This window comes from Toxorhynchites rutilus, chromosome 2, assembly GCF_029784135.1.
Source record: "Toxorhynchites rutilus septentrionalis strain SRP chromosome 2, ASM2978413v1, whole genome shotgun sequence".
In the NCBI taxonomy this organism is placed as follows: Eukaryota; Metazoa; Arthropoda; class Insecta; order Diptera; family Culicidae; genus Toxorhynchites; species Toxorhynchites rutilus.
Genome location: NC_073745.1, coordinates 337584453 through 337603911, shown reverse-complemented (window position 1 = coordinate 337603911; position 19459 = coordinate 337584453). Strand labels below are relative to the sequence as shown.

Sequence of the window (19459 nt, the reverse complement as noted above, 5' to 3'; positions counted from 1 at the left end):
TGGACAAAATTTCGAGAGTTAGGGTTTTCAAAGCGATCTGCACAGAACGAGATTAATTTCGATGCTAATGAAATAAATAGTAGCTTTCATAAAAATTTTTCCTCTGGAACTTCTCATCACATTCATCATATATTCAATTCCGATTCAGAGCACCATTTCCGTTTTCGATGTATTTAAGATTGTAATCAATTCCATTCATATGGTCACATCTAATGCTGTGGGTCTAGACGAGCTGCCCATGAAATTTTTAAAACTCATTTTACCAATTCTAATCGATCCAATTACCTAAATGTTCAATTGCATTATTGTATCTGGTAAATATCCTCTTGCTTGGAAATGTTCTAAGGTAATACCACTCAGAAAGAAGAACAATCTAGACACTTTGGATAATTTACGACCCATAAGTATTTTATGCGCTCTATCTAAAAGCTTCGAACGAATACTTAAAGATCAAATGTGCTCTTTTTTACAAGAAAATCATTTGGTAACAGCATTCCAGTCTGGTTATCGTGCAGGTCATAGCACCAAAACAGTAATGATGAAAGTGTATGATGATGTCGGATATGCTATCGATAGTGGTGACAAAGTAACCTTGATTCTATCGGATTTCTCGAAAGCATTCGATACTATTTCCCATGCTCAGCTATGTGGAAAACTGAACTCGAAGTTTAATTTTAGTGCTTCTGCGGTAAACCTCATCGATTCTTATTTAAGTGATCGTAAACAAGCAGTTTATATAAATGACGTGCTTTCAAATTTTCTTCCAGTCACATCGGGAGTGCCCCAAGGATCGGTACTAGGCCCAATTTTGTTCACTCTTTACATCAACGATCTACCAGGAATTGTGAAGCATTGTTCTGTGCATATTTTTGCGGATGATGTGCAGCTTTACGCAAACTACAATAATGTGAACGCTTTGACTATTTGTAGACTAGTGAACGATGATTTAAATTCTATAAAAACATGGGCAGAGGCAAATAGTTTGAAGCTCAATACACAAAAGTCAAAAGCTCTTCTTATTACACGGGGTAATAATGATAACCATTTGAATTTGACTATCGGAAATGACACAATTCAGTTTGTAGAAAGTGCCACTAGTCTTGGTTTCATTATCCAGCATAACTTCCAGTGGGATAAATTCATACTGGGCCAATGTGGCAAGATATACGGAACTCTACGATGTTTCCAGTTGAAAGGACCTTTCTTGAACCAGGAAACTAAGCTGAAGATATTCAAAAGCTTCATTCTACCATACTTCGTGACGTGTGACTTTCTACTGCTTTCAGTGAGCATACAGACTTTAGATAGGTTAAGAATCGCACTTAATGCGTGTGTTCGGTTTGTATTCAATCTTGGTCGTCTGGACAGTGTTTCGCATTTACAGAGTAAACTTTTAGGTTACTCTTTCCATAACTTTATAAAAGATCGCTCTTGCTCCATACTTCATAAAATAATTACAACGAAATGCCCCGCATATCTACATGAAAAGCTGATACCTTTTAGAAGTAATAGACTAGAGAAATATGTTTTACCGGTGCATTCTACAGCCTTTTATGCCAAAACTATATTTGTGAGAGGTGTTTGTCTCTGGAATTCTTTACCAAACAATCTAAGAAATCAAAAATCATTTTTAACATTTAAGAAGCAATGCAAAGAGTACTTTAATTTAATTAATTAATTTATATAATGAACATTTTTGAAGTTAGATAGTACGTAAATGACTAGTAGTACCATGCACTCCCTATACTTTGTAGCAATTTAAAAGATGTAAAATCTTATGCTATTATTGTGAACAAATAAACAAATAAACAAAAAAAACGTACCGATACAAATGACGTAAGTAAAACTACGAAGAAGAAGGAGAGTATCGTATGAACTATGTTTGTCAATGATGAATTCCAGATTATTAGTTCTTCCTCGATATACAATTGAATCTACACACGTGCTCTCCGGCTGGTGTTTTATCAGGATTGATGACAATTAGTGTCATTTTAATATTAGAGCATGTGTGTATGAAGAATTTCAATAATTCATTTTGCTCATTCGGTAAAGCTTCCAGCTCGCAGGCGATGCGCCTTGCTTTTGGCAAATTGAGGATGAAATGTTGAAATTCAATTCAATTTTTCATCCAAAATATATAATTTTATTTTTTATTAAGGCTCAGATGGCGTCAGTCCAACGGGGCCGGGAGTTCAATATTTCGACAATGTTTGCCTTACAAATATGTTAGTAATATGTAACCGATTACTTGCGGTTGCCTCGAGGTTAGTATTACAAGTGTTCTCATAATTGGAATGTTGCAGTCTCCAATGCTCTGTACGTGTGCTCGACACGGAATACTTCCTATTGGGATGCAGCTGACCATTAATCAGCAACGCCCCCCAGGTCTGTACCCCATATCCAGCGTGGTGCGTCTTCTCGACAAGAGGAATCCAAGATAGAATGGTCACTAGCCGGCGCAATCATCAGCTCGTGTAGAGTTGTCATGAGCGGTACAATCCTCAGCTCATGGTGGATGATCAGTGGGCTGCACAATCTTCGGCCCGTGTATCTGTAAAGAGTGTGTGTGCATATGTATTGCCGCGACTAAGTAAAAGTTTATAGATCGGGTAGGAGGGATATGAAACAGGGATACAACGAAGGAAGCATCATTAATCGTTGACATCGGCGTTTCTGAGGAACAGGTATAAATGAAGCAAAAGATCAGGATCACGGCTACCTAAGATATCCCGGACGGGGATATCCGGTTGTCTGCCTTGTGCTCTTAGTGCTTTAGAGAGATGAGAGCGAGCAGCATGGAACCGGATACACGACCAGACAATGTGCTCGATGTCGTGGTAGCCATCGCCACAATCACAAAGATTGTTTGCTGCGAGTCCAATGCGATAAAGATGCGCGTTTAGGTTGTAGTGATTGGACATAAGCCGAGATATCACGCAAATGAAATCACGACGTACATTCAATCCCTTGAACCATGCACTCGTCGAGACCTTAGGGATAATCGTGTGTAACTAACGACCGAACTCATTTTCACTCTACACGCGATTTAGAAAAAAAAAACAAATGGCGAAAAATATTTACGTCAACTGTTGTTGTAACCTCACGAATCGTCATTTGAATGTATGAGAATATTAATGGGCTATAAATGATGTATCAGGTCGTTCCAAAAGTTTTTACCCATCAGTGCGTTGGTGGTTTCGTACGAACGAGAGCATGATAGGTGCATACAATGTGGCCACGGATGTTGGAAGCAAGGTGGAGCTGTCTCGTAAGCCTGCAGGACGGTCTCGTGCATAAGATAGGTCATTGAGTATATAGATATAGAAATTTCTACGACGTTGAAACGACGAAGCTCTTCAAGAAACGTTAGTGGCATTAAAGAAGAAGAAGAAGCATATTGATGTGTCAAATTCATAATATGATGTGATATATCCTCCATTACGATCTAATTTGATTTACTGTTAAGCAATTTTCCACAAGATGTAACACGATTTTTTGCAGTACTACATTGATTTAAAATATTAGTTTATATGACTCACGAACTGCATCTATCTGATATACATATATGATATCGATTAAACTGATTTAACGATAGTGTATGTTATAAACCCGATGCCTGGTATAGCGAATTACGACTTAATCTGTGATGATAAATAAAATTTGGATTTTCGCATTTTATACGGTTTTAGATATACACGATGTATGCTTTGATCGATATAATGTACCATTGTGATTTGATCCCGCTTTATTTACGTCTTACAATATGCCACAAAGCCATTACTTTCTGCGCAAATTTAATGCATGAAAATTTGTTCAACCTTCATACATTCGCTATAGTCTGAACTCTATCTGAACGTTGTACCTCCATCGCCGTTTATCAATACTATACCACTCATTGTAGAACTCAAATATTATAACACTAATCTTATTTATTCAACTTGGCCGTGTCCAATAAACTGTAGGTCGAAAAAATCGATTTTCTTTTTTTTGCATTTCTAAGAAGCTTATGTCCTCAGAAATGTTGTCCTGAAACAATTTTTCGATATTCGATTTCGTTGTAAAGTTATAGCCAAAAGTATGAGGTCATCTCAAGGGATATAGTATTGCTGTACGAATTTTTGAACGCGTTTTTCTCGAAACCATGTTTTCTTCAGCTGGTGGTATCGATATCTCAGGATCAGGATCTCGACCGATTTGGCTGAATTTTTTATTTCAGCATGTAAAAATGAATTATCTAAAGCGTTACATAGCCGTTTTTTGATATTTTTCAATTTTCAAAAACCCCTATGTAACGCTAATACTCAATGTAACATATTGTCCTAAAGTTTCAAAATATTCATTGGAATTCGTTCAGAACCGTTGCTTCAGAACCGATACCACCAGCAGGGTACCGATTTTCAGACAGCATCTACGCATCCAGCTGTCAACAGCGTAATAATCATTATTCGTGCACTTAAAAAACGGAAAATACATTTTCAAATATACCTCAAACAATACCCAAAATACCCACTCCACATTATTCCTAACATTCGAAAAAAAAAATATAAGAGGTTGTGTCCAAGACACGACCGCATTGTTGACGTAGAACTACGCTGTTATTTTATTCAAGTCACTTGTTTATAACTTCGGATATTATTTTATAATGCTGTGAAATTTTAGAAATAACTGTTTAGTAGAATGGTTTGATCGCCCCGAAATGGTATTTAAAATTGTAGAATCAGTTGTTGATAATTCATTGATGAATCATTCTCGCCCTCGTAGAACAATACCCTAGTCCTATCGTGTGTCACAATTTGTTTCATGTCAATGCATTGAAAATTTACCTCAGACGCTATTCCGGCCTTTTTCGCAATTGCCATAGACACGGCTGCAGTCGATTATATACTTGTTGCACCAGTACCATTATTCCACATCTAGGAATCGTTCGTACAACGTAAATCAAGCGCCAAACAAGCGTTTGTTATAGCATGCATACAGAGCCATACATTGGTGGTTCAAAGCTACTAGAAATATAAACACTTCACATCATTTTGCACTATTCTCAAATAACGCTTTTGTTAATATTGACTGGCCTCGAAAAAAGTTGCATTACTTTCTCATGCTCAAGATAAGCGCAGCTGTCATCCTTAATGGAAAAAGTTTTGCTACTGGCGAGCGAAACCAAATCACATACAAAATTCCAGAACGACATTTACTTTCATGGTGACTAAATCAACGAAATAATCTCTTTCTGTTAATCTCAACAACTTCGAAAAGAGTAGCATTGCTAAATATTTGCCTCAGCAGAGATTCGTTACTAATACCCTAGCGCAAATATTTCTGTTGCAGAGTTCAATTTCCGAAATGATAACTTGTAAACTTTATTACAGAGTTAAAATTTTCCTGTAAATTACATTTGTTTCTTAGTACATATTTTTTTAGGTTATTTAATTTATGCTTACGTTTGTGGGTTTCGTGGAATTCGTTGCATTCGTTCCCTGAACTATATTGCATAGAACCTGAATAGATACACCTATTTATCAACAATTAGTAGGCTATTTTGAACCATTGATCATAGAAAGTACCTCAAATTCGAGAAACTCACACGACCTCACGGAATATAAGTGGAGACAATTGATCAACCTAGACCTGAGCGTTTAATTTATTATTATTCGAATTCTTATACCGTTTTAATGATTTCTGACATACTTCAAGCTTCAAGCTTCAAACGGAATAGGATACAATAATTCAAAGAAATTAATAAATTGGATTTTCAGCGTTCATAAACCACTCTAGTAATCAAGCCACGTTTTTCAACTATCTATTTTGTGCTTGTCAATTGACCAAGCGAACTAATTTTAAGGTTTGAGCAAAAAAAGGTTTAAGTGTGTGAGGTAGACCTTGTAGCTGGTTTGAAGGTGCGTTGCTACACGAGGGGTGTCTCAACAATTTCCCTCCCACTATATTCCCTCCTTGTTTAAATTTATCATTACGGCTGCATAATTTGCACCACCAATGCACACGGGAGCAGATACAAATGGGGTTTCAGCGCAGCGATGATGCACTATTTTTACGTACGGGTTATGAAACACGCACGTACTCACACAAATATCCATATATCGATGGCTTGAAGCATCTAAATATACACACACTTATCTCCGTTTTGCGCTCTTCTCAACAGCTTTTTCTATTAATATTGCCTGTCTAGATTAGCTGTTAGCTGTTTTAGCTTAGCTGTTAGCCTTGGTGGAAAGAGTTTTGCTACCGCCATGCGAAGCCAAAACACAGGCATAATTCCAGAATAATTATTTTCTTGGTGAGCCAACGATAGCCTAACTTGATGATTCCCCCAATTGTGTAGCTCAAAACATTAATGCAATGGCATCAGTTTGATGTAATGATTGCAATGCCAGAGACATCAGCGAGTGAGTAACTTGGTCGCGTCCACCACACTTGCTTTAAGAAAGGCACTCGATCCCTCGCTGTCCAGCTCGCCCAGCAACGGTGTTGTCCAGTCGGTGTGCTTACAAAGAATGAACGTTTGCCTCAGCGAGATCCACTGTTTATACTGTATGCAAATATTCCCCTTCGTTCTTCTTCTTTTCCTTTGTTCACGGAGACTTTGAATCTTACGATTTCCCCTTCGTTGCTCGTTATTGACAGCTCTGTTCGGGAAATCACACAAATGGACAAAACAAATGTATGGGGAAATGAAATTGCTTCCAATTTTCATCAATTTAAACCATATACAGACTATGAGATAGTAAGGTACAGCATATCAAACAAATCTTAGAGAATTTCCGATTCGATTGATATGATAATCGTGAAAATCCGTTCACAGCAAAAATAGTTATCAACGTTAACTTTATTTCATAAAAATGTGACCTATTATCTGATTTGGCTCCCTTAATGTAAGAGGTAGTTCTACGTCAAAAAAATCACGAAAATTCTTTATTTTTCGACATTCCAGACAGGGGTCCTTTCTTGTTAAATGAATTTCAGATTCAAGGGAAATCCCTACCAGAGATCAGTATATTTTACTCGATAACATAAGTAAACTTGATTGTGTCATATCTGAAGACTGTGGTTAGAAAAGCTCACAACCATTTTTTATTGTTGCTATAAGGCAATACGGGAGTAAAAGTTTTAATATAATTGTGATACGTGCATTTTCGTCGCTAAATCAATAATTAGCGCTATAGAAGCACGATTTTTTTCTTTTTTTTCTGTATTATCACTGTATTTTTGTCATTTTTTGCTTTAATTTTTGGAAGAATATCGGGAGTGCGAATTGAACTCGTGATCTTGAGCGTGAGAGGTATGGATGTTACCACTACGCCAGATCGCCTCCCAGAGAAGCACGATTGGTTGCAGTTATCAAATCATTATATCTACTAATTATTTCTCTCAGTGTAGTTTTTATCTAGCTTTTCCATATTTTTCCAATAATAGTTTTTGAGTACATCCATTGACGTTCCCCTCGGTGTTTTTTGACGTTTGAAAAGTCCACCCAGTTATCGAGCGTAATTCGTTACCTGGGCTGCACTATTCGCCCAGTTAGCGGACAACTGCTGTACCATACACTGTAGTAAAAATAAAATGATTCATTGAGGTTTAATGGAAATTTACACAGTTACCAGGGCTGCCTCATTACATTGCTCTACGTTATACTTTTATTATAATGAATATTTGGTACACACAGAAGTGTATTAGTTGTAATGAATTTAAAGGTAGCACAATAGAGTATCAATTCAAAATGTGGATAATTATCAACGCATGAACAAGGGACATATAGTTACTATGAAGCAATATGCTTAAGACGACAGGCTTTGATAGTTTTGACGTAGGACTACGTCTTACATTAAGGGTGCCAAATCAGAAAACAGGTCACGTTTTTATGAAATAAGGTTAACGTTAATAACTATTTTTGCTGCGAACGGATTTTAACGATTTACATACCAATCAAATCGTAAAATTTCTAAGATTTTTTATGATATGCTATATATTACAATCCCATAGTCTATATATGGTTTAAATTGATGAAAATCTGAAGCATTCCCTTTTCCCCATACTTTTGTTCTATCCATTTGTGTGCTTTCCCGAACATAGCTGTCAATAATGGGCAACTTATGCAGCCGCTAGAATTGAAACAACGAAGGGGGATAGCAAAAAGAGAATATTTTCGAAGTAAACTCCACTCTTACATAGTAAATAAGCATTGCATCTCCTCTGTGGAAAATTCTCAGAATCTTTTTGTGCCCGAAACAACAAACGTCGCTTATCCTGCTCGTTTTGTGTTTTGTGTTTCCTTTCGGGCTGAGAATATTTTATATTTCACAGTTGCTCTCGTGCGCATCGACTCAGTTCTGATGTAACAAGCTCCTAGCTTTGTTAACGGTTTTGACCGAGAGTCGAGAAACAATTTTTCATAAACGCTCATTCTCGGGATGTTTCATTTTTATCGTTGCAACTGTGTGCATCTGTTAGACGCGTGTTCGATGCTAATTGAATGGCGATGCACGGGGGGTTAGGTTTTGAATTATAGAGACTTTAAACTTTTTCAGTTCATTCGTCTCTAGCCTTTGAAAACTTTACTCTTCCAGCACTAGTGTATTGTTCTCGCAAAAACAAGAAAGAATTCTCGAAATGATTCTACAAAACCACGGAAACTATTAAACCTTTTCAGGGTCCCCGAAACTTTTTACTAAAGAGTTATTTATGAAATTTCGATGTATTCGCAAATAATATCCGGAATGATAAACCAACAAATTAAAAAAAAAGAAGATTGCGTAGTCCTACGTCCTAAGCGGTCGTGTGTCGGATACAACCCCCCGCTTTTATTTTAATTTTAGATTGATGATTCGGGTATGTTTTTATTTTAATTTATATTTTATTATTTTCTGCTCCAGTCTAGTTCAGTAGCTTCTGTTTCTACAACTCCAAAACTCACGTAGATATCTTGTGGCTTGAAAGTTTGTTTTGTTGAACCCAATATTCGATAGTAGTTTTTTTTTTGACGTAGGACTACGTCTAACCGGAAGATATAGGGGGTGAAATGGAAATCTAGGCACTGAACAAGTAGGAAAAAATGCAAGATTTGGAACGCTTATAACTCGAGCATTTCTCAATAGATCGCAAAGGTTTTTGTATCAATTGATAGGAAATATATCTACGCATCTATATAACGAATAACATTTCATTTTTCTTGAGATAAATAATTGAATAATTGTGAAATATCAAGCATTGTCCAAATGCACTATGTGCCCATTTTTTGATTGGTCCATTTTGTGCTCCTCAAATCGTTCCGACCAAAACGGGCAACCAGAGCAGCAGCAAAATAGAATGAAGCACGATTGGAAAGGAAAAAGAAAAAAAATGAACGAAACATTGGTCGCAGTCTCACACATGCGTAATTCTCGAGCCAGTCAGTCAGCTTAAAAATCCCCGCTCCGCTGCCGTAACGATCATTCTTTGTGTGGACACCGACTGGACAACATCGTTGTTGGACGAGCTGGATGGCGAGGGATCGAGAGCCTTTCTCAAGGCAAGAGGGCGGAGGTGGTAGCGCTGGAGTAGAGTAGAGTAGAGTTTTCAAAGGGCCTTTCTCAAGGCTAGAGACGAATGAACTGCAAAAGTTTAAAGTCTCTATAATACAATACCTTCCTTCCTTCCGTAACGATCATTCTCATTCAAACCGTACACCACATCAGTTCGCATCACAATACATCAACAAACCAACCTAAGCAGCCATGTCTAGACATGGCAAAGGAGGAAAAGTGAAGTGAAAGGCAAAATCCCGCTCGAACCGTGTTGGTCTGGCTAGGCCGATCGCGTTAGTACCAGTGCACCAGTCCACCTAGCCGCCGTTGTATAGTTTCGGCCGCCGAAGTGATCGAGTTGGCTGGCAAAGCTGCTCGCGACGATAAGAGAACCCGCATTCGGAACAGAACACATTCGGTTCGGTGGATATCAAGACAACAGGCAGTTGCAGCGAGTGGCGAGTGGCAAACGCAATCGCAAAACAGCAGCTGGTAGCAGAAGAAAAAAGTTTGTTCTTTATACAATCTGCTTTGGTGGCAAATCCAGAACAAGGCGACATCGAGGGCGTTCGAAATGATTTTTTCCAAAACCACGAGTACTAAGTTTTCTAAATTGGAACCATTCCATAAAACTAAGCGCCGTGTTTTCAGGGCCATTAAACCTTTCAAAAAAGAGTTTACGAAATACAGTTCAATGCTTTCTATAATAATATCCAAAATAATAATAAAACACAAATTGATTTTTTCATAATTTGTTTGTCAGGATCTGATGAGTATGTGAATTTGGCAGTTGTTCTGAGCTTATTGATAGTTGGGGACTTTCCTGATTATTCAATTTTCACCAATTCTTAAATTGTTTCCAGATTGAAAGTACAGTAATTTACAATTAGTTCGACATTTAGCTAATTGGACGGACATGTAATGCGACACATTGAAAGTCGACACTGTACCACTGTCATCGCAAATGTTCAATTACAGGTTAAAATCGTCTCCAATGCGGCACTGAGTGGTGCTTCGGCACGTCGCATTAAATATAATTTACTGTACAACATGTCACAAGCTGGATGGGAAGAAATTTTCCAACTGTATAGCTGTGGCGAGTGGCAAACGCAATCGCTAAACAGGAAGGTTTAGCCGAACAAGATGGGGATATCGAGTGATAACAAAACAATAAACTCTTTAGATTAAAGACAATTTTGTGATCCTGAAAAGGACCCTTTTTAGCCTGCATGTTAATCCAACGAGCGAACGAATCGTAATGAATGTATTTTTTTGCCATCGCTGCCTTTTAACGCTCATTCGTTCGTCTCGTTGGACTCGCCCCTTTGGCTGAGTCTGCAGATTTGTCTCTATCCTGTGAGTGTGTACCGCTAGAGTACAAAACGCGCGGACCTCAAAAAAATATCTCATTTTCTTTCAAACCATAAACCAGTGTGGTTGTACAGCATCGTTTTACATCGCATCGCATCACATCATAAAAAGAAAACAAGCAGCAACGTGGACGTGTGGACGTAATAAAGGAGGACAAGTTAAGGGAAAGGCCATTACTTAACTGATTCCCTAATTTCACAGCTTCACTCACCAATAAGGACAAATACATTAAATAAACCTATCCATTTTTCAGCTTTACTATATACCATTAAATTCAAAACCACTATATATTATTATTATCTATTCAAACTGTATTTCATTTCATTTCACTCTACCCCTCATCTCATCAAGGCAAGACTACAAATCTTACAATTCATTCGTTTCCGAAACCACAGTTTAAGGTACGGTAATGTGCTCAATAGTGAAATATATGATAGTGAACGAGCTGATGACCACCTATGCATTCCCTATCACAGCCATCACTTTGATTGTACGATATGTGTATACGCCGAAAGATGCCCGACACTGAACAAGTACAAAGCCTTCAGAAAAAAAATCAAGAATCAAGTTTGTAAAAAAAACAACACCAAAGGTTCTTTTCAGAACCCCCAACATGTTCATAAAGAGTAAACAGTAAACTAATCCATTTTTCAGGTAGATAGGTAGGTATTCACGTAGGAGAAGAAAATAAAACAATATATTTAAAATATATATTTAGCAAAAGCTGTCCCCTTTGTATAGTCCTACGTCACTCCGGTTATGTCACCGACATTACCCACCCGTCTTTTTTTTTTTTTTTTATCTGTATTATAGTGATTTTCAACTCATTTGGCTGGTTCGTCACTTTTTACTTCAATTTCTGGAAGAATGTCGGGAGTGAGAATTGAACTCGTGACCTTTAGCGTGAGAGGCATGGATGTTACCACTACGCCAGATCGCCTCCCTTTCGATAGTAGTTAAAAAAAAAACAGTAAATAAGGTTTGGTCATCGAGGCGTTCAAATTATTCAAAGTTTGTTTCGCCTCTTGGATTCGTTCGTAATTGAATCTCTCAGTGTTACGTTCAACGACGGATTCTAGTAAGAGCCAACTTGTTGAGAACGAGTTTAGCAATTCCAATGGAACTTAAGATTTCCTGAATTTAGTTATTTTCATTTGTTCACTTAGAGTTGTACGAAAAAAAAAACTATATGCAGACCACAATGCGTTTTCCTAATACGAACTAAACAGATTTCTTAGTCAGATTGTTAGGGAGTGTTCAAATTGATTGGTGCAGAAAATATCATTAACCCATCATGAAATGTCTGAACAAAAAATGCTCAAAATGTGACTTCGTTTGTGACTTGCCAGATATCCAGTTTTTTAATTGGTGCTCCCGAAAACAGAATCCAACGTTGAAACGAATCAATAGTTGTATTATATATTTTAGTTCCTTGAAACAATAAATCTCAAAGCAAAACGGATTTTCACGACGTTATGAGCGCACTTTTGAAACTCTCATTCATTAATTCTTATGCTTGTAAAAGATGAGCAGTGTTATTCATCATTATAACGCGGAGCGATAACGCAGACTTAGATCGCCTTAGCTCGAACATGAGAACATGAGAAAGCATAGGACATAGGCCGGGACTTATTATCGTTTAAGCTAAATATTATTATTAAAAGGAGATGATTCTCTCTCAAACTGATTCAATTGTTATTTGAATAAAATATGTGGGACGGAAATTTTTTTATTGACATGAAACCATAGCTAATGTTATTTTGAAAAAACATGTAAAATCTGTATGAAACCCAAAAAATCTGTAATCTATAACTACATATTTTTCGTTTTAAATAGTCTGGAAAATCTGTATAAATACAGATTATTCTGTAGATATGATAGCCCTGGTCAATGTACTGTATTTCAATCTCGTTTGAACAATAATTTACAATGCACACTTTGGGTGGGTTTTTTTTTACCTCAAATTTGCCGGTACATTACACGCTCATCGAACCAAATGCACGAACATCACAACATCACTTCATAATCCGCCATTCAGTGCCGGTTCCTGGCACCAATCAAACAACTTAATTCATCCCGCCCATCGCGTGTCATCTCGTTCACGAGCGGGCCGTCTCCGCTCCGCATATCATCATAATGAGATGAGATGAAAAAGTTTCAATTTCCCCAAACTCCCCAATCCCATTAGGGAGCCTAACGAAGAGCCGTCCCTAATAGCCAGCACCAATTTTGACACATCTGCGCCTCCTTTTGCTAGCGCAGGAGATTACAAGGGAAACCAAAAAAAAAATACCGTGGATAGATGGCTCAACCGCCATCAATAACTTTAGTCATTAAACCAGTAGATGAGGGATGGTCGCGAGCGATGGTTTGGCTGGGGTTTGAGGGTAAGACAAGATAAGAATCTAATTTTACATAATGAGAATCAACAGAAGTAGTGTTGAAAAACGTTAACGGAAAATTTTCCGTTGATTTATTTGTTTCGTTTGTTTTCGGGGTTTTTTTTGGATCGTGAGGATGAAAGGTATTACGAAACACCGTTAATCAGGGCACCATCTATGGAATCATTATCCATGGAAATGGAAATTAAAGTTGCTCTCATTTGCATCTATTTGCTAAAATGGCGTGAAAAATTAAATTAAAATTTGTTGATTTTAACACCGCTGGAAAACTGCTAATGTTTACTCACATTATCGTTAAACACACGAAGCTGTCACGAAGGTAAATATGGCGGGATAAAAAGAAGGGAAACAAAGCGGGAAGCTGCGCCGCCGCGTGCCACCGTTTGACAGGGAGTAAAGTTTAATGGTTTGATCAGAATCTTGATAATAATTAATTTACTTCGCAGCTTGATATTGTGTTCTTTTGCTGGCGACGGACGAAAGGCGGTGGACTTAGTGTGTAATTCAAAAAATAAAAGAAGAAGCAGGGGAAGATGATTTGTTAAAGTGGTTTTTGATAACATATTTTGAGGGACTACCGTTTGATTTGACGGGTGGGACGGAATCAATCATGACTATCTTATCGACGTTAAACTTTTTTTTATTTATCTTTTTCACACAGATTACGGAGAAGAAGACGAGGAAGCGGAGGAAGACGGTGCTGACCAGGGAGAAGGAGAGAAGCATATTATGTCAGCGGAGTTGCAACCAACATCGACTACCAAAGCTGCTGAGCATACAATGATGACTGAAGGAACGACCGAACGTGATGTTACTCATCACGAACGTGAAGATCGAGGCGAAGAAATTGAAGATGAAATCGTAGAAACTCATCCGACGGAAGGCCGGGCTGAGTTGCCAGCGATTGCTACTAATGAAACAACGGATGATTCCGAGAATGAAGACGACACCGAAGTAGACGGAGAGGACATGACTGAGAATCACGTGGGTTCCATGGATATTCACGGAACAATTACAACTGATGGGTTTGAAGGCGAAAATTTGAATTCAGAGATCAAACATGATCATAAAGTTACGGACAAAGAAGATGAAGACGACACTGAAGCTGAGGACGAGATAACAACAAAGGATCCACGGGAGAGCACCACAATTGCAATCCACAGTTGTGGATCGAATCGGGGTGGATGCGATCATGAGTGTCAAGTGATCTACCATGAGAACGGAGTTCGTCCCATCATTCAATGCTCTTGTTATCATGGATTTTCACTGGATCCACATGACAGTCGGACTTGCCATGGTGAGTTACTTCTAATTGTTATTCTTCTATTTGTTATTGTAGAATTCAAAATTACTTACAGTTTGTAAAACAATTAATTGCTTCATATTGTAATTTTGATTAGCCTATGTATCAGTGTTGCTACCCGCTGAACCTAACTTGAATTACTAACTTAGATATCGCGTAACCAAAATGGCTCTTACTCGGTGAATAATGAAAATTCCTAGGACATATTCTTAAATGTTTAAACTTCAGAAATATGAAGATAAAAAGTTCGTTCTTTTTAATTTCTAGACTGGAGTACTCCCTCACAATATATAAATAAATAATGAATAACCTATTTGCAGAACGACATATCCATAAAGAGATCGAAGTATAAATACATCGACTGTAATCCTCATTAATAACCTCATTAATTGTAGCCCAAAAAACGTGTGATCTCGACTCCTCAGAATCACGGCCTTACAAATTCACTCTCATTGGCAAATCGTCACTCAATAATGCACCTACAATATTCCAAGTCGCAGCTTATTCACGCTGGCTCATTCGATTGCTACTTTCTTTTCACGCTAAATGTATCTGTACTCATACGTGTACACTCTTTTTCCATTCTGTTCATTCGTTTCATTATTCACACTGAAACGAGCGAATCGAAAGACTTTTTCATTCGCCGCTGAAACTAATGAAAATGGTGAGGTAAAAGTTGCCCTAGAGGCAAATGAACTGAAAAGTTTAGACCCTCTTAAAGCCAAAAAGAAGAAGAAGAAAGTTGCCGGAGCCGGTGGAGAGCGTGGTAATCGTGACTGCTACGTCATTTAACGCCTTTTGACGTAGGACTACGTCTAACCGGAAGATATAGGGGGTGAAATGGAAATCTAGGCACTGAACAAGTAGGAAAAAATGCAAGATTTGGAACGCTTATAACTCGAGCATTTCTCAATAGATCGCAAAGGTTTTTGCATCAATTGATAGGAAATATAACTACGCATCTATCATAACGAATAACATTTCATTTTTCTTGAGATAAATAATTGAATAATCGTGAAATATCAAGCATTGTCAAAATGCACTATATGCCCATTTTTGATTGGTCCATTTTGTGCTCCTCAAATCGTACCGACCAAAACGGGCAACCAGAGCAGCAGCGAAATAGAATGAAGCACGATTGGGAAGGAAAAAGAAAAAAATGAACGAAACATTGGTCGCAGTCTCACACATGCGTAACTCTCGAGCCAGCCAGTCAGCTTAAAAATCCCCGCTCCGCTGCCGTAACGATCATTCTCATTCAAACTGTACACCACATCGGTTCGCATCACAACACATCAACAAACCAACCCAAGCAGCCATGTCTGGACATGGCAAAGGAGGAAAAGTGAAGAGAAAAGCAAAATCCCGCTCGAACCGTGTTGATCTGGAGTTCCCCGCAAGGGTAGCTAGGCCGAGCGCGTTAGTACCAGTGCACCAGTGCACCAGTCCACCTAGCCGGCGTTATATAGTTTCGGCCGCCGAAGTGATCGAGTTAGCTGGCAAAGCTGCTCGCGATGATAAGAAAACCCGCATTCGGAACAGAACACATTCGGTTCGGTGGACATCAAGACAACAGGCAGTTGCAGCGAGTGGCGAGTGGCAAACGCAATCGCAAAACGGCATCAGGTAGCAGAAAAAAAAGTTTGTTCTTTATACAAACTGCTTTGGTGGCAAATCCAGAACAAGGCGGCATCGAGGGCGTTCGAAATGTTTTTTTTTAAAACCACGTGTACAAAGTTTTCTTAATTGGAACCATTCCATAAGCTTTTGAGGGCCATTAAACCTTCCAAAAAAGAGTTTAGCTAATACAGTTCAATGCTTTCTAAAACATTATCCAAAATAATAATAAAACACAAATTGATTTTTTCATAATTTGTTTGCCAGGATCTGATGAGTATGTGAATTTGACAGTTGTTCTGAGCTTATTGATAGTTGGGGACTTTCCTGATTATTCAATTTTCACCAATTCTTAAATTGTTTCAAGATTGAAAGTACAGTAATTTACAATTAGTTCGACATTAAGCTAATTGGACGGACATGTAATGCGACTTATTTAGTTGGAAATTTTTGTAAACATAGAGATCCAAATTATGACCCCACATTGAAAGTCGACACTGTACCACTGTCATCGCAAATGTTCAATTACAGGTTAAAATCGCCTCCAATGCGATACTGAGTGGCGCTTCGGCATGTCGCATTGAATGTAATTTACTGTACAACATGTCACAAAGCTGGATGGGAAAAAAATTTCCAACTGTGAAAGCTGTGGCGAGTGGCAAACGCAATCGCTAAACAGAAAGGTTTAGCTGAACAAGATGGGGATATCGAGAGATAACAAAACAATAAACTCTTTAGATTAAAGATAATTTTGTGATCCTGAAAAGGACCCTTTTTAGCCTGCATGTGAATCCAACGAGCGAACAAATCGTAATGAATGTATTTTTTTGCAATCGCTCCCTTTTAACGCTCATTCGTTCGCCTCGTTGGACTCGTCCCTCTGGCTAAGTCTACCGATTTGTCTCTATCCTGTGAGTGTGTACCGCTAGAGTATAAAACACGCGGACCCCAAAAAATATCTTATTTTCTTTCAAACCGTAAACCCGTGTGGTTGTACGGCATCGGCATCGTGGACGTAACAAAGGAGGACAAGTTAAGGGAAAGGCAAAGTCTCACTCGAGCCGTGCAGGTCTCCAGTTCCCTGTTGGTCGCATTCACTGATTGCTCCGCAAGGGTAACTAGGCCGAACGGATTGGTGCCGGAGCACCAATATACCTAACAGCGATTATAGAGTTTCGGCCGTCGGAGTGCTCGAGTTGGCTTGCAAAGCTGCTCACGACAATCAGAAAATCCGCATCAAGAACAGAGCAGCTTCGGTTCGGCGCTCATCAAGGCAACAATTAGTTTCAGTGAGTGGCAAAGTGTTTCTCCGGCACGTCGCATTAAATGTAATTTACTGAACAACATGTCACAAGCTGGATGGGAAGAAATTTTCCAACTGTGAAAGCTGTGGCGAGTGGCAAACGCAATAGCTAAACAGGAAGGTTTAACCGAACAAGATGGGAATATCGAGTGATAACAAAAACACAACACCAAAGGTTCTTTTCAGAACCATCAACATATTCATAAAGAGTAAACAGTAAACTAATCCATTTTTCAGGTAGATAGGTAGGTATTCACGTAGGAGAAGAAAATAAAACAATATATTTAAAATATATATTTAACAAAAGCTGTCCCCTGTGTATAGTCCTACGTCACTCCGGTTATGTCCCCGACATTACCCACCCGTCTTTTTATACTACTTTATTAGAAGATGAGCTGATTTCGGTGATTTGATTCATAATGAAACTTTCAGTCGAAGATTGGGAGCGTCCTTCTGCGTGCACAATCAAATTCTTTGACGATGATAATGAATGAAGCCCATTCGAACAGTTTGAATAGTTAATTAAATTTTCTGTTTTTCAAATTGGAAGTAAATGAACGAAACAAATGTATCGATTTTTCGGTGTTCATAAAGAATTTATCGATTTTAATTTGCCCGGATCAATCGATAATTATTAAAAAAAATTAGTGGGTTATATCTATGATATAACCGCAAGGTTCACGTGGAACTACCTTAGCCTAGCAATCATTCGTTTGTATTGATTAAATTCTTGATTGAATGAAACAGTTTCCAAATTCAATTGAGTTCAATATATTTGCTCTGTGAGTGAAAAAAATTAACAAATGCCGTGTAAAGTCAATTCATTTATTGTGATTGATTGTTCTTCGTTACAAGTAAATTTAATGACGGACCTTTTACGTTTGGTATGATGACTAGAACAAAATATATGTACGGAAGAATTATCAAACGTTTGATGAACCAGCCTAAGGCTGAAAATCTTTCCAATAAAGACAAAAAAAAATTATCAAACGATTATTTTATTTTACATTTCCCTCTGTTTAAGTTTACATCCCAAAAGTGTACATACTTCTCGAATCTCGAATTTGCTTGAAACTGGGAAGTTCATTCGCTTCTAGTGGCTGCACGATTTTCCCAGGTTCCTAAGTTTAGAAGATCATGTTAGGACAGACATATTCCACTCTGCACAAAGGCAAGCGAGGACAAAAGTACTCGCAGTTTGCATTTATTTGCAGAGCCGATTTCCCCAGAAACCTCGGTTTTGAAGTCTGTGTTAGGGAAACACATTTCAATCGGAACAGACATACCCCCGATTTGTATGAATTCGCAATGCCGATTTCCCCACGCTTCATGGATTTGAAGTCTGTGTTAGGAAAACACATTTCAATCGGAACAAAAATACCCCCGACTTGCATGAATTTGAAATACCGATTTCTCCAGGCACCTTGGTTTAGAAATCTCTATTAGGGAACACATTTCGGTGGGAACAAAAGCTCCCCCTACTTTCGTGTGTTCTTTTTCTTCTTTTTGGCTTTAAGAGAGTTTAAACTTTTCAGTTCACTCGCCTCTAGGCTCTTTCGTGTGTTTGCAATGCCGATTTCGCTGCTTGGTTTTAAAGTCTGTGTTAGGGAACATTTTTCGATGAGAACAAAAGTCCCCCTACTTTCATGTATTTGCAATGCCGATTTCCCCAAGGCTGCTTGGTTTTGATGGCTGTGTTAGGGAAACCGTAAATCGGGCCAATCAAAACGATGCAGTTAGGGCGTTTAGATAACGCCTAATATTTTACAGTTATTCAATTGTTTACCTAATGAAAAACAACATTTTGTTAGTTGCGATAGATGCGTAGAAATATTCCCTATCAAGTGATGCAAACATCTCTCCTATCCAGTACGAAATGTTCGAGCTATAAGCATTCGAAATCTTTCATTTTTTCCTGCATGTTCTGTGTTTAGGTTTTCATTTT

At 38.2% G+C, this 19459-nt stretch overlaps 1 protein-coding gene across 2 annotated transcripts in view; it reads left to right on the top strand.

Moving 5' to 3' along the window:
- LOC129770606 (fibrillin-2-like) overlaps positions 1 to 19459 on the top strand; it is a 118956-nt gene that overhangs the window by 6015 nt on the left and 93482 nt on the right. For both annotated transcript variants that reach the window (XM_055773552.1, XM_055773551.1), the window contains exon 3: positions 13953 to 14588. In XM_055773552.1, coding sequence (XP_055629527.1) covers positions 13953 to 14588 — 636 coding nt within the window. The remainder of the gene's footprint in view (positions 1 to 13952; positions 14589 to 19459) is intronic.